The sequence below is a fragment of the Manis pentadactyla genome, chromosome 4, assembly GCF_030020395.1.
Source record: "Manis pentadactyla isolate mManPen7 chromosome 4, mManPen7.hap1, whole genome shotgun sequence".
NCBI lineage: Eukaryota > Metazoa > Chordata > Mammalia > Pholidota > Manidae > Manis > Manis pentadactyla.
In genome coordinates, this window is record NC_080022.1 from 147,987,918 (window position 1) to 148,000,662 (window position 12,745).

Below are 12,745 nucleotides of genomic sequence, written 5' to 3' on the forward strand. Positions count from 1 at the left end.
TGTGTGCAATTTAAGTAGTAGCTTAAAACCTATACATGCTGAAGTTACTCTACAAGAAGATATATCAAAGAAATAATCAATCTTCCCATGTTTTCTTCCGCCTGCTACTTCTATAGCTTTTCTTCTTCCTTCCTAATTACAACCCTTAAATAGAATTCGTGCCTCATATCAAATTTACTGAGTATCATAATTCTTCCAAGTGGTAAAGATACCTCAAGACAAATGCTGGGCATAGAAGCCACAGGGCATAAATATGCAAAGAAGTAAAAAGCTAACTTTTTCAAACAATAAGGCTTCTCTCTCACTTACCAACTTCACATTTCCCTGTATGGCCCCAGAAGATGACTGGTTAGCCAGAGATGGGTAAGATTCCTCAAGGGAGGAACAACCTAAGACAGGCACAGTCGCAGGGGGGCCATCAGGTGAGAAATTGGGGATCAACAGAGGTGAGGCTTAGAACCTCACCCCCCCTGTTCTGAGAGAAATCTTCTGCATACGTGGATGTTTTATTGCCCTGGTCTAGCTTGGATTAACACATAGTCTACAGGCACACACCTGATCATCTACATGTGCTCTCTTACAACACTAAACTATGTTTTCTACCTTTATCTTGTATCTACCTACCACTTCAGCATTTTATTAAAAATAATAATAATAAAGAGAGAAATGTGGTATCCACATATAAATCAAGTATAAAAACCAAATGAGTATTCATATTTGAACTGACTGTTTAGAGTTCATAATGCATGAGCAAAACCGAAAGTTTCTGTGATGACTGCCCTTGTACTGTTCACTATGTAACTTATTCATTATGTAAGAATTTGTTCTACATGTAAAAACTTGTTTGTTATGCCTCAGAAGATTGGAGACTGACAAAAATTAGGCTTGGGGTGGAATAATGATTGTGCATTGAGCATTGACTCCCCTATACAGAATTTTATTGTCGTTAACAACCATTTGATCAATAAATATGAGAGATGCCCTCACAAAAAAAAAAAAAAAAAAAAAAAAAAAGAAGGACAGACTTCCAATGGTAAAATAAATTAGTAACCGGGATGTAATGTATAGCATAAGGAATATAGTCAAGATATTGTAACAGCCTGGTAGGGTGATAGCTGGAACCTAGAATTATGTATATAAATGTTCTACCACTGTGTTGTACACTTGAAACTCATGTAATGTAATACTGTGTGTCAACTACCCTTCAATAAAAAATAATTATTAAAAAAAAAAAAAAAGAAATCCTGCCCTGGGGACCACTGACTCCATGTTAGGAACCTCTGCCTTACCAAGTATAAATCTCAAACTGACTTGGAAATTTTCTAACCTTACCAGACTCATGTCATATTGTATAAACTCTACAACACATGCAATTTAAAAATTAATGTTTAAGCTTCAGTTTATTTTTTGAAAATATATAATACATATTTATATGGCTCAAACTTCCAAAGGTATAATGTACGCAATCCAAAACTTTTTTCCTACCCCTGCCGCTCAGCCGACCCTCACTCTCGACTCTCTACTCCCCAGTAGGAACTACTGTTATTTATCTCTTGTGTCAAGTTACTTTCATTTTTCTTAGAAGTCTGGGAAATAAAATCTCCATTTCATATTCTATCATGGGAAGTATAAACTATATATGGTATTTAATAAATTCATAAATTAAAAAAAACAACTGTCTGGTTCTAGCATTTTTTTCCTTACAAATAAGATATTCAACTAAGGGGGGTCTATTTTAGGGTGGTCATAATCCCTATTTTTAGATTACTATGACTGTCATGTCTTTTAATATTAATTCACAGGTCATTTGACTTGTCCAAGTTGAACGAATGAGTAATGATACAATAGTCTTGAAAAATGCCAGTTAATTACTTTAAATATAAATATTTTTTCCAAAATCACTTGTGTCTAAACTGACTTTTCTACAAATCAATAAAAAAAAGTACAGACAAAAAAATGGGCAAAGAACAGACAATTCTGAGAATACAAATGTTTGGTAGACATACAATGATATTTAAATTCCCAAGTAATCAGAAAAATTCAAATTCAGATGGGGCCCCTCTTATTCACCCCTCACATACCAGCCAAAAAAAATACCCAGTGGCAGAGGGTGTAGGAAAATGAAGCTGTCATGGCCTGTTGATTAGAGTATAAATTGGCACACCGTTTTGAGGGCAATTCAGATTTTTTACCTACACGGTCTTAATCCCAACAATTCCACTTCTAGATATCTCTTTTGCAGAGATACTTGCTCATGTTAACAAAGATACGAGTACAAGGATATTCATTGGAGCAATGCATGTGATAAGAAAACAACAGAATCTAAACATCCAGCAAAACAGGAAGTATTAACTGTGATAAATCTATACCATAAAATATTATGCAGGAGTTTAAATAAATGGGGTAGCCTTCTATGTAGTGGGAAGAAATCTAAATTGTATCAAAAAGTGAAAGCATTCAGTCATAGGATGTTATCCTTCATGTAGAAAAGGTAAGAAAATCACACAACAAACCCATTTTGCTATCTGTAAATACTTATGTAGACAAATTCATGGGAAAACACCTGGAAGGATATATATACTAAATTCAGAGTAGTGGTTACCTCAGGGGTGGGGGATTAGGACACACGAAAGGTTTTCACTCTTCCTGTTATTTCATTTTTATATATTGAGAACATGTGTTCCTTGCATACTGGAAAGTAAGTTTAAGTTGACTCTTAAAGGGAACCCACCAAATTTAATTTTTAAAATAAACATAGAATTGCAATCAATAGAGGTCGATTTGAGATATGGAGAGAGAAATACCTTTTCTCAGAACTACTGACTTCAAAACTCTTGACCAAGAAACATGTTACAATGCAGTTAGTTTTTTGTGTTCATATTTGGAGAGAATATACTCACAGTTTCTCAACCCAAGTGTATGACTTCCATGTATTTTCTTCAACGTAAGAAATAGAGTTTCCTTGGAAATTTCTGTGAAGAAACACAGTGCATATCCTTGAATAGGTAGGAAAAGAATGAACCGAATAAGCAAAAGAATCATGGCAACCTTATCATGGCAACCAGGGAATATTCAAATGCAGAAAATACCAGCTTTCTAGTGTCCTCAGCTATCAGCTTCCCAGTTTGCACAGCTAATTAAGATTTAACATGGGGCACAAACAATAGGGCATCTCCTCAGAGACTGAACTTCCTATCTGTCCAACTTCTTGGGTGGATAATGCCCGTAACTACCTTGAAAGTAAGTATTTTTTCCTAAAATCACCTAGGTATCTCAAATGACTCCTTCCAAAGAGAAAATGATAAACAACTAAGCAGACAAAATGTTAAAAATTTATCATCAACAATAAATATAAAGAAACACTATGATTTCTTTATATACCAAATACTTGGCTCAGTGTCTGCTCTTGAGATCTCTCCAGCTGTTAGAAGGAGCAGGGCAATTAGAATTTAGAGGGACTAATATAGAAAGATCTCTCAGAGACAGTGCATAGGGAAACGCACAAATCACCGAGCAATGAATAATGTACTATCTCCCTGGGGGGAAATGCAAAGGGAAGAGACTGGAAGGGAGGACACACACCAAAATGGTAACAGGAGTTATGGGTGGTAGGCAGGGTGGAGTGGGATTTCCATGTTTTATCCTTTATACTTCTGTGCCTTTTTCCTTTTTTTAAACACGGAGAATGTATCCATAAGTTACGTGTGTTTAAAAGAAGCTGTGAAATGCTTGAGGTTCAGTTTCAACCACTAACTCTCTGGATGACTTTGAATCTTTCCCTTTAGTCAAATACCGGGAAGCCTGCTGGACGACACGCCGGGTTACAAAAGCCAGAGTTCAAAGAGAAGCTTTGGAGCAGTGCCCCGCTGGGACCAAAGGGCCGTGAGGCGCGCACTCCCACACTTGGCTCAGGGCCGGCTGTTGAGATCTCTCCAGTTGTTAGGAGAAGGGCAATTAGAATTTAGAGGGACTAATATGGAAAGATATCTCAGAGACAGTGCATAGGGAAACGCACAAAGAGAAAATGATAAACAACTAAGCAGAAATATGGATATGACCTTCATATCCCAGGATTACAGGTTCTGGTGAATTACAGTACCTAGAGTTTGCATCTCTTTTAGTACTTAATTCAGCAACAAGTTACCTATTTTTCAGGGGAGTCAGAAATAAGTCAGATACCTGTCTGCTCCTCTGCCTAGTGGAAATTTCCACCCAACCGGAAGCCTTCTGCGTGCCTTACGCTCACCGATAAAAGGCACCTACAACTGAACTCGTCTCCCGCAAACGGGCTTTCCTTCCCAGCTGCTGTATTTCCCCCTGTTCTACCACCATCACTCTCCTCATCACCCAGGACAGAAACTTTAGAGTCAAATTTGATTTTCCTCTTTTCCTGCACATCCCACCCTCCAGCTCTAGTCGGTCACTTACGAAGTCCTACTGACTCTTCCTTTGTCGCGCTCTCAGGATTTTCTTTCTACTCCCAGCGCTACCCTTCTGATTCAGCCCCTTTTCACTTCACTCCTAGGCTTTGCTAGTAGTACATCCTGTTTGGTCTCCCTGAATCAAGCTCTCCTCTCTAGGTCACTCTACATATGGAATCTAAAACAATCCCATTGCTTTAATCATTTGTCTCTCTTGCTTGAAAACTTCCAATGGCTCTCCATCTCTCATACTGCAATTTTCAAACCCCTATGGCTGATAGTCAAGGTTTTTCAAAATCTTTCATTGCTTCCTAACCAGTTCTTTACAGCCAGACTGGTCTATGAAATCCTGATCATTCCTGCAGCCATGCCTTTGCCTACACTGAACATTTTCCCCCCTATTTAACAAATTATAGCTACTCTTCAAGTCCCAGCTAAAATTGTCACTTATCCAAAGCGGCTTTCCCTGAGATCCATATCCCAGTGATTACAGGGTCTGCTGAATTACAGTACCTAGAGTCTCTATCTCTTTTAGTACTTAATTATCACCTCCCTTTTAATGCATATTCTTTCTTTCTACCCATCACTGTCATGTTCTGGAGACAATGTTTATACATCTGTGGCTCCCACAGTACTTAGCCCTGGGTTGTGCAAAAAATGGGTGCTATACATAAAAAGCCAGAGGAAAAAGTTTTGGACATAACTGAGGGACCAAATAATAACAGTTAACACTCATATATACTCTACAGGTAGCTTCTCCTTAGCATAGACAACATCCCTATTGGGATCTAAATAATCATCCTGCAATTGTTTTAGATGTTTCTTTGCAAATCAGCCTGGAGTTCCAATAAGAACTTTGGTAAGCCGTGGATACTCGGCACATATAGAAGGGCTTTACATGTATTAACTCATCTAAATCTCACAACAATCTTATGGGATGGTAACTACCATAATCCCCACTTTACAGATTAGGAAATTGAGTCACAAAGCTAATAAATGACAGACCTGGGTTCAAACCAGGCAGTCTAGCTCCAGAATCTTTACTCTTAACCAGTGAAAGGAGGATAGGGACATGTTACTACAAATAAGATGGACTAAAAATGATAGGAAAATGGTAGAATAGAGGTTAAAGACTTAAATGACAGAACTAAAAAAAGCGGGTAAGGAAAGAGAATAAGGGCAATTACAAGTAAAAGACTGGAGAAGGGAGAACATATTAAGAAGGAAAAGGAAGACAAGGAATAGTTAACAAAAGATAAAAACAGAAAATCAGTCAACACAGGGTATGGAAATGAGGGGCCAGGAAGACCTTGAGGAAAATGCTGCCAGGTCAGGCAGGATGCAGAGAACAAATGAAGAGAGGCGGTTCTTACAAGATCGTGAAGGTGCCATTGTGAGCGTTGGGCTCTGGCACGGGCACACTCTGGAGCTTCTGCTCTGGACTGAGACCAACGCATGCCAGCGTCTTGTCTGTGCAGCTACAGAGCTCACATATGTTGTTTGTGGTGGTGTTCACCACTGAATTCTGAGTCAGTGATGGAAAACCTGTCTCAGACGGCTCTGGCTGCCGAGGTACGGAAATGTCCAGGTCCCCAGGTGCAGCTGTGACCTGAGTCAGGTTTGGACGCTGACTGGGAACCTGCCCGGGATGTGGAGGTGTCCCCTGAGGGTGCGCTGAAGGTGGAGCTGGGGCTTCCTCCTGGACAGGAGGCTCAGCCTCTTCAGGAGTGAAGGAAGGCTCAGCCAGGGCCGCCTGCAGGTCTTTGTAGTTCTCATCCATCTCTGGGGGCTCTGGATGCTGATCCTGGGAATCCACCTGGGGAGAAAAAGATTCAGCCTCCTCAACTTTCTGTCCATGATGAATGGGGACACTTTTCTGGGAGAAAGCTTCAACTTCCTCAGGGGCCTCTGGAGGCTGATGTGGGCTGCCCAGAAACTCTACAGGTAGCTTCTCCTTAGTATAGCAACATCCCTATTGGGATCTAAATAATCATCCTGCAATTGTTGTTTTAGATGTTTCTTTGCAAAGTTCCAATAAGAACTTTGGTAAACCGTGGATACTGAGCTAGACCTTTCTCCAAGTTTGGAAGTGAAACAATAAACCTTGTTGATTTTGAACTATCACTACCTAGAGGTGGAACAAGTATTTCAAATGACTAGTGTTCAGCCTGATCTACATTTACAATTTTAGTCACAGTTTTGAGTCAAGGAGGCAGATCTAGGACCTGATTCTAGTCCCAACTTACCTCCGGAACCACCTCTGGATGACTTTCATGCTGGCCAGGCTTGTCCCAAAGATCTGGTCCTGGGGGCAGCTCTCCAGCTGAACCAGTGTACAGGAAAGGAACCACAGGATGCATCAGTTGTTGACGTGGATGGGGAAATTCAAGAGGGAGATTGGAGGGATCCGAAGACCAGGACTCGGTTGGTCCTGGGGGTCTGGGGGTCAGCTGCACAGGATCCAGGGCCCAACCCGGAGGCTGGGCTGCCTGGACCAGCAGCCACAATGGTAGCAACACAAGAAGCCACGGGGCCCAGAAACGCAGCCAGGACATGGCAGCAAAGGCTCCAGGGCACAATGAGCCAGAGGACCAGAGCAGCTCCCTTAAGCCAGAGCAGAATCATTATGACAGCTCTCTGATGCTCACATATCCTTAGCAACTGCGTGCCCCTCCCCTGCCTAGTCCCACCCTTCATTTATGACACATTAGGCTCAGGCTGAGATGGGCTCCACATCACCTGAGCAAGTCCTTTCTCAGAATCATGGAGTCTAAGCATCCCCTCCCCAAGCAAAGGCTACAGACACCTCCCTCCAGATCCCCCTTCCCACTGAGAGAGACAGGATTTGGGCTGCACATCTGGGTGGCCCTGGCTTCTGGCAGCCCAGGGATAGTGGGGGTTGGTTAAGAGAAGGGTAAGGGTGGAGGTGGTGCAGAGTTTCCCAAGGAAGCCACTGGGTCTGGCATCATGGGAAATTCAAAAGTGCTCGTCCAGTCCTGGCAACTCTTCCTCTTCAAAGCTAAAATTCGAGACATTCTGCTTCCAAGAAAAGCAGCTTTCCTGAAAAACAAACACCTGTTAAGGTGGTGGAGAGGGAAATACACTTTACAGTCATTCTAAAATGTTGCCATTTTCTTTAAACTCTCAGTATATCCATGTCTGATTATTAATTCACCACTCTACTACATGAGGACTACCACTGAATCAGTGATGACTCCAAAATTGCTATAGGAAGGGCCGTTGGGGGGTGAACAATCCATTCTGGGAAAGAGGGTCTGAAACCTCTTTCAGTGACTAGTGAATAGCCCTCTACATTGGTGTGGGAAACCCTTACCATCCCACTGTGGCTCATCACAGCCACTAACCTAGAAGAACACCACTGCTTCTCGGAGGTCTACCCTGTGTACACACATGGAGAAGATACATAGGATGTTTAAGTTGGAATGGTTAAATGATTTTCTTGAAATAATGCAACCAGCACCCAATTGCTTCCTTCACAGCCCTTTTTTATAATCTATTGTATTTCAGTTTTTGTTTGTTGTCTGATACAACCTCTAGCATGTGAACACCAAGACAGAAGGGGCTTCATCTTATTCCTAGAGTCTAGCACATAGTAATGGTTTTTAAGTGGGGTTGATTCCCAACTGGCCTCATGTAGAAATGAATCTACAACCAGGTTTCTGAAATCTTTAAGGTCAATACTGAGTCCCTTTCTCACAAGAAGCTAGACTTCTTAAAGCCCAAACTTGGATAAGTTTGAAATGTCCTTGACTGTTTTTTCAAAAATGGAATTTAGAATATTATTTTGCACAGAAACACTTCAAAGACTTCTTTGAGATCATAACCACCTTTTCTTTTCTTTCTCTACTTCCTACCTTTCGAAACAAACTTCTCAAACTTTGGCATGAGTTAAATACAGCTAACCCTTGAACAATGCAGGGGTTAGAGGTGTTGACCCTCATGCAATTGCAAATCAGTGTACAACTTTTGACTCTCCCAAAACTTAACTGCTAATAACCTACTGTTCACCATACCAACAACATAGTCAATTAACACACACTTTGCCTATGTATTATATACTGTATTCTTACAGTAAAATAAATAGTTTCAATTTGTAGCAAATCTCCAAAAACTTTTTCTGATATATTTATGAGGAAAAAACCCACATATAAGTGGACCCAGGTAGTTCAAACCTGTGCAGTTCACAAGGGTCAACTGTAATCTAGCCCCAAGTTAAGCTCTCAACGACATGAAATACATTTTCTGGTCTATTTATTTATTTATTTATTTATTTTTGAATGAAGCAATCACTTTATTGGAGCATACAGATGTTGCATCACAATTTTTAAAGAGAGGTGTTTACGATAAAAATTTTTGACTACTAATTAAAGATAAAATTTTGAGGATTCATGTATCATATTCAGAGTGCTCTTTTTATGTTTCATCAAGGTAAAATATTGTGATTACAAATGTATATATACACACACACATTTACACACTACTCTGTATTAGCTGTATTAAATTATAAAACAGATTGATGTCAATATGTAAGTGCTTCACATCACTTTGATTAAGAAGAATCTCCCGGACTTTGGCAATTTCAATACTAAAGGAGAAACTGAATCCCAAATTGGTGAGGCTTTAAGTGCTTCAATGAATTTGTCTCCTGGATAAATCTAATCTCAGCTTATTAAAAGATGTTCTGTTCATGAGACTTCTGAATTATTGTTACTCTCAATTATCATAAAGAAACAGGCCAAGAGCTTCTTCAAAAATACTTGTACTTCTAATTTTTGGAGAAAGCAAGTGGATAAAACTGAACCAGCTACAGTCTAGTGGGCTGGACACCTTTTAACTCCAAGCAAGATTCTAGAACAGATTATTTTAAAAATTAGTCTGTAGGAGATGAGGAAAGAAAAAAAGCCCACTTTGCACGTCTTTTCTCTGATGCGGCCACAGCTAGCTTTTCCTTCCCTTTAGTCTCCTGGCTTCCTTGTCCCTGTCTCTGGAAATAAGAACATGGGGCTTCTCATTTTTAATGCTCCTCCAGAAAGGCATTCAGGGAATAGCAAAATAAGTACACAGGAATTTAAGACTAGAAATCTTTTAAGGGCCTTGAAATTATATATTCAGACTCAGATTACTGAGTTTCTTGATGGAACAGATGTTAAGTAGAAAATCCATCTGACTTGAGCTTTGCTTTTATTCCTGACAGTGAAGTTCACCAACTCTACACCCTTCTATACCCTTCTTCTGATCTGTACCTTCTGAACCACTGCGAAATTCTTTCTATCCAAAGGCCAATCTACTGAGCATGGAAATTTGGGAGCATTAAGAATGCGTCATAATACACTAAACTTGACTTCCTGCTTGATAGGTTATCAAATAAATACTGTAGCCAAAGGGGTTTATATTTTACCTGGATATTTAGACAAGTCTTAGGATGCTGACATATAGTCTTCATTCATGGCAATACTATTAGTTAGGTTCATAATTGATTACTCCTACTCAGTATTTTTACTGCATTACTTTTAATTAACATTAATTTTAAAATAATTTTATTTATTAATATTTAACTAATTACACAGAGGGGCACAGTGATGACCAAATCAGCAAGGGACATAAAGATGGCAGGACTAAATGTAAAACATGCTTAATAAAATCAAGATTCAACAAGATTCTAACAGGATGGGAATACAGGTCAGCGAGAAATACAGACTCCCATACTTCATTTTGAAACTGCAATAACCAAGTGTGACAGGAGAAATATGACTTAGAAGCATCCTGACAGAGCCCCCCGTGTAGATGTCAGCACTGATCGCGAAGGCAGCTCACCAACAGGGACAGTGAGACACAGGCTTCTGGTGTGTCATCAGAAGCGACATTCCAGAAGATGGAGTAGATGGTGTCCTTTGGCTAATGCGGCCAAAGGAGGGCACAGCAGTTGTGGATGCTTTAGGAGGGAATGGCTAGCCAGATAGTTTCTTATAAGAAGTGGCCAAAGAAACTGAGGATTCTTATCCTCTGCTTCCATGTGATAAGCATTTTCCACTCTTCTAAAATCTTTCATCACAGTTACATTTTCTGTCTGCTCGTCCTGCCGCCGCAGGCTCTGCGTGACGTAGTCCAGGCGGCGGCCCACGCTCCGCCAGGCCTCGGCCGCCGCCGCCTTGGTGCTGCTCAGCCGCACGGCCACCCGCGCCCGGTCGGGGCACGCAGACACCTCCGTGCTGCCGCTGACGTGCACCTCGCGGGGCGCAGTGGGGGCCGCCGCCGAGGACGGCGGGCGGCGGAGGCCGGGCAGCGTCTCTGCGGCCGAGACCAGGTGGTTCTCCCGGCCCCGGTCGGCCCAGGGAACCAGTTCCACGAACACCCGGGACTGAGGGGCCTGCTGCAGCGACATACTGGCGGCGGCCGGGTTTCCCCAGCGCCTCAGACTGGACGGCGGCCTAGTCCTTTTATTTTTAACATCCTAGTGTAATACATTAGTATTTTGTTTCAGAAATTACTTTGGCAACTTAATCCTTAATTCAGGGCATCCATATTGTTAATTTATAGAAAGGTTCTTCAGCAACACATTTCATACAAGATATATAGGATATTGAGATCGGGGTCATACACCTGATCTGAAAGGCATAATAGTTTTCAAATGCTGTAGCATAATCACACTTGGTGCTAGAGTTACTTTATTTCCCAAATCCCCGAGATCCTGACTGAGGGAAGTCCCAAAAGGCCGGTTGTCCCCTCCTGTGTCCACGACTGTAGCAGTACTCTGATGGCCCTCAATCCTGCTCTCCAAATTTTAAATATGGAGTCAGAGCCAAGGGCCAGAACTTCAGGAAAAGCCCCAGAAATTCCCTGCAATCAAAAGCAGTGGCAAAGTTCCCCATTTTCCAAAGCATGATGTAGTTGACTGCACGTGCCAAATGTCTCCGAATCCTGCTGTTTGCTTTGAATCATGCTGCACTGCCTATACACCCCTTACACATTTATATCTACATATTTGCATTAAATCCTGTAATTCCTCTTCAGTTCTGGCTTCTGTGATGTCTTCACAAGATCTATACTCCACAGCTATTTTACTACTTTCTGAAATAAAGTTAACAATCAATTCAGAATTCTTGTTCTAAAACTTCCTGTCTACAATAGGAGCACCCAATCATTAGACATTCTTTTAATTTCTAAAAGTGGAAAATAAGAGCATTTTCCTAGAAGTAATCTCATCTCACACTTCAGTTTTTATCCTAACTATTTGTGGGAAATTACATATGAAGTATCAACTGTGTTTCAAAAAATTCATGATCTTAGAGAGAGGAACTAAGGAATAACAACATAGGATGTAAAATTATGGAAACAAAAATGTTCAATTACAGTATGATAACAATAATGCCTTAATAGTAAGGCATTATGTGGGGGTCAAAGTGAGTTCAGACCTAGAGTAGAGACAATTGGGCTACAGTAGATATGTTATATTAGAAGCAAGGCAAGTATCCACTCCCTGGAAACCAAAATACCACCAGATATAATGAACAAAGCTTTGAAGAGAGAGCATTTCAACACTTTATTGGGAGAAATTGGTCCTTGTACTTTAGTGAAACACAACTTTCTGGAAGGCAAACTAGAGCCACAGGCTTTTTGGTTTAAGTAGTTTTAAGTGTGTACGAGGATATCTAATTAGGGAGGGGCAAACAATTCAAACATTTAGTCTGGTTCTTAAAGGTTGGTACTCAAGAGTTGACAGCTGATGGAGATTCTACCTGATGACCAGGTAAGTAAACCTTCACTACAGGGGGGGCCCAGGCTGGAAGTCTAAGAGCAAGCCAGGGTAAATCTTAAAAGCAGATAAGGTCTCTGACAAGTACGCTAGGACTTCTTAGTCTCTGATTCCAAAAACATAACCTAATAAATTATCCAACAGGATAACAATTATAATAGTTAACATATTTTGTCTGCTTACCATGTTCCAAGCATATTTGTTTTTTATTTATAGTTGATATATAATATTATATTGGTTTCAAGTATAGAACACAGTGGTGCAAGTTACATTATTAAATCCTCACCCCCTTTAGTGCAGTTACTGTCAAAGTACAGAAATGTTAACAGAACCATTGACTGTGTTCTCCATGCTGTACTATCCTCCCTGTGACTGACTTGGATTATGATTGAGATTTTTGTGCCCCATTATCTCCACCACCTTCCCCACCAACCCACCACAACTACTCCCCCATGGTAACTACCAGTCACTTCTCAGGGTCTGTGAGTCTATTGCTCTTTTGTTCATTTTCTTTTGTTTTTAGATCCCACAAATAAGTGAACCACATGGT

The 12,745-nt window shown here is 40.7% G+C and overlaps 2 protein-coding genes across 2 annotated transcripts in view; both read right to left on the minus strand.

The window, feature by feature from the left end:
- Positions 1-6,785, minus strand: part of LOC118933503 (leucine-rich repeat-containing protein 37A-like) — a 41,512-nt gene extending 34,727 nt beyond the window's left edge. The window contains exons 1-3 of the mRNA XM_057499502.1: positions 6,668-6,785; positions 5,795-6,237; positions 2,901-2,972 (exon numbers count right to left, since the gene is read on the minus strand). Coding sequence (XP_057355485.1) covers positions 2,901-2,972; positions 5,795-6,237; positions 6,668-6,781 — 629 coding nt within the window. The 5' untranslated portion in view covers positions 6,782-6,785. The remainder of the gene's footprint in view (positions 1-2,900; positions 2,973-5,794; positions 6,238-6,667) is intronic.
- A 3,062-nt stretch (positions 6,786-9,847) lies between these two features.
- On the minus strand, positions 9,848-10,865 carry LOC118933509 (interleukin-1 receptor-associated kinase 1-binding protein 1-like). The gene has a single exon (XM_036927863.2). It carries the CDS (start codon positions 10,822-10,824, stop codon positions 10,294-10,296), a length of 531 nt encoding a protein of 176 aa, XP_036783758.1. The 5' UTR covers positions 10,825-10,865; the 3' UTR covers positions 9,848-10,293.
- Positions 10,866-12,745: the final 1,880 nt, after the last annotated feature.